Consider the following 3,314-nt stretch of genomic DNA (forward strand, 5'->3'; position numbering starts at 1 on the left):
GAGGAACCTATTGAGACTGTGATGGGACTTAATGTGTCAGTGATAGAACTAAACGAGCCAGTGATGGGATCTGTTGAGACTGTGATGGGACTTAACATATCTATGATGAAACAGAATGAGCCAGTTATGGAACCTGAGGAACCTATGATAGGATCTAATGAGACTGTGATGGGACTTAAACCAGTGATGGGACCTGAAGGTCAGAGTGAGCTCAACAGAGAGACTGGGTCAAGTGAGCAGAGTGGCAAAAAAGAACAGAGTATGCCAAGTGAGCTGCCAAAGGGAAGTGGGCCGAAGGAGGTGATTGGGCTGCCGGAGGCGAGTGGGCCCCAGGAGGCCAGCGGGTCCCAGGAGGCAAGCGGGCCCCAGGAGGCCAGCGGGTCCCAGGAGGCGAGCGGGTCCCAGGAGGCAAGCGGGCACCAGGAGGCGAGCGGGCCCCAGGAGGCGAGCGGGCCCCAGGAGGCGAGCGGGTCCCAGGCGAGTGGAACCAGTGGGGTCACAATGGCATCCCTGTATGTAGGCGACCTCCACCATGATGTGACTGAGGCGATGTTGTATGAAAAGTTCAGCCCAGCAGGGCCTATCTCGTCTATTCGAGTGTGTAGGGATATGATCAGCCGTCGTTCCCTGGGCTACGCCTATGTTAACTTTCAGCAGGCAGCAGATGCTGAGCGGGTGTTGGAGACAATGAACCTGGACGTGATCAAGGGCAAACCAGTTCGCATTATGTGGTCCCAGCGTGACCCCTCCCTGCGCAAGAGTGGCGTGGGCAACATTTTCATTAAAAACCTAGAGAAGTCCATTGACAACAAGGGCCTGTTTGATGCTTTCTCTTCCTTTGGTAATATCCTGTCCTGTAAGGTGATCACTGATGAGAATGGTTCCAAGGGCTATGGCTTTGTTCACTTTGAAAGTCAAGAGTCTGCTGAAAAAGCAATTGAGAAAATGAATGGGATGCTTCTGAATAATCTCAAGGTGTTTGTTGGACATTTTAAATCCCGCAAAGAACGAGAATTAGAACTTGGGGCTAGAGCCAGAGAGTTTACCAATGTTTACATCAAGAATTTTGGAGAAGACATGGATAATAACAGACTTGGTGAACTGTTTGCAAAATTTGGAAATCCTTTGAGTGTAAAAGTAATGACTGATGAAAGTGGGAAGTCCAAAGGTTTTGGTTTCGTCAGCTTTGGAAGACATGAAGATGCTCAGAAAGCTGTGGATGAGATGAATGGAAAAGAGATCAATGGAAGGCAGATTTATGTTGGCAGAGCTCAGAAAAAAGGAGAAAGGCAGACAGAACTCAAACGCCGTTTTGAACAGATGAAGCAAGACAGAATCACCAGATACCAAGGTGTCAACCTTTATGTGAAAAATCTCATTGATAACATTGATGATGAACGTCTCCGAAAGGAATTCTCCCGCTTTGGTGCAATCACAAGTGCAAAGGTTATGATGGAAGGGGGTCGCAGCAAAGGCTTTGGGTTTGTCTGTTTCTCCGCACCAGAAGAAGCTGCCAAAGCAGTCACAGAAATGAATGGCAGATTGGTAGGTAATAAGCCTCTGTATGTAGCATTAGCCCAGCGCAAAGAAGAACGCCAGGCTCACCTGACCAACCAGTATATGCAGAGAATGGCTAATGTTCAAGCCCTGACCAATCCAATGCTCAATCCCTACCAGCCAGCACCTCCCTCAAGCTACTTCATGACAACTATGCCACCATCTCAGAACCGCACTGCATACTATCCTTTTGGCCAAATTGCCCAGCTGAGACCAACTCCTCACTGGGCCGCTCCAGGTGGAAGACTTCATCCATTCCAGCCCATGCCTCGTATTATCCGTCCAGAGGCTCCTAGATTACCATTTAATCCTATGAGACCTGCTTCTCCACAAGTTCCAAGAATCATGAGCACCCAGGCTATTGTTAATTCACCAAGTCAGCTGTTGGGGCCACCACGTCCACCATTCATTCCTGCTGTGCGCACAGTTCAACAATACAAATATGCAGCTGGTGTCCGCAATCCAAAACGTTTTGATGTACCGCGACAAGTTACCATTCCACAACCTGCCATTCACATAGAAGGCCTGAAACCATTAAATGCTTCCATGTTAGCAGATGCCCCTCCTCAAGAGCAAAAGCAGATGTTGGGGGAACGGCTGTTCCCACTCATTCAAGCCATTAATCCTTCTCTAGCTGGGAAGATCACAGGCATGCTGCTGGAGATCGACAACTCAGAGCTTCTTCACATGCTTGAGTCTCCTGAGTCTCTCCGTTCCAAAGTTGATGAAGCTGTGGTCGTCTTGGAGGCTTATCAGGCTAAAGAAGGTCCCCAGAATGAAGCTAATAGTCCACCTGGGGTTCCACCAGATTAAAAAGAAGTTAGCATGAGAGCTCACACAATGCAATACCTGGTTTGCTCAAGAAGAAGTTTGAAATAGGGGAAAATTTAAATATTACAGAAAAAGGCCAAGTTTCAACTTAAATTAAAAAAAGAAAAGAAGGAAAACAAGAAGAAAATAAACATAAAAAGAAAAAAAATAGTAGAAACAAGAAGAAAATAGTACGAACAAAGAAAACAGATAGAAACAAGAAGAAAATAGTACAAACAACAAAGAAAACAGTAGAAACAAGAAGAAAATAGGTGAAACAAAAGGAAAAAAAGTTAGTAGAAACAAGAAGAAAATAGTTGAAACAAGAAGAAAACAGACAGTAGAAATAAGAAAGAAAAGAAACCAGTGAGCAAATAAAAGCCAGTTCATAAGTTCTGAATTCTCGTCCTGGATTATTTATTAATTAAAAAACCCAACAGGAGGCAGCTAGGTGGTGCATTGGATAAAGCACTGGCCCTGGATTCAGAAGGACCTGAGTTCAAATCTGGATTCAGACACTTGACACTTACTAGCTGTGTGACCCTGAGCAAGTCACTTAACCTTCATTGCCCCACCAAAAAGAAAAAGAAATAGTAAAATATTTTTAAAAATCGCTCAGGTGGGGGTTGAGGGAGGGGAGAAGAATTTTTATCACATTTCAATAATTCGGAAAAGTTCAGGATATCACTACACTTTCATTTTAAATTATTTATTAGAAACTTAATATAGAACATCATTGTAGCTAGCTAAATTGATCTGCAACTATTTACATTTATACCCATTTAAACACATAAAATGACATATCTCTGTCACTCTAAGTCTCCATCATGGACAAAGATCCTTATAATATTACCACTATTTTAGGTAGCATAAGGGAGGACTGAGCAAGGACACCTAGTCTGGATTGGAACAATGTTTGCCATAATAAAAAGTCCAGAAATAGTAAG

General features: G+C 44.3%; 1 protein-coding gene across 1 annotated transcript; it reads left to right on the top strand.

Moving 5' to 3' along the window:
- The first annotated feature begins 483 nt into the window (after positions 1-483).
- LOC122733937 (polyadenylate-binding protein 1-like) lies at positions 484-2,370 on the top strand. The gene has a single exon (XM_043974637.1). It carries the CDS (start codon positions 502-504, stop codon positions 2,368-2,370), a length of 1,869 nt encoding a protein of 622 aa, XP_043830572.1. The 5' UTR covers positions 484-501.
- The last annotated feature ends 944 nt before the right edge of the window (positions 2,371-3,314 follow it).

This window comes from Dromiciops gliroides, chromosome X (genome assembly GCF_019393635.1).
Source record: "Dromiciops gliroides isolate mDroGli1 chromosome X, mDroGli1.pri, whole genome shotgun sequence".
Taxonomy (NCBI): Eukaryota; Metazoa; Chordata; class Mammalia; order Microbiotheria; family Microbiotheriidae; genus Dromiciops; species Dromiciops gliroides.

Coding starts and splice junctions, on each gene's coding strand:
- LOC122733937 (XM_043974637.1), top strand. CDS start 502: ATGGCATCCCTGTATGTAGGCGACCTCCACCATGATGTGACTGAGGCG.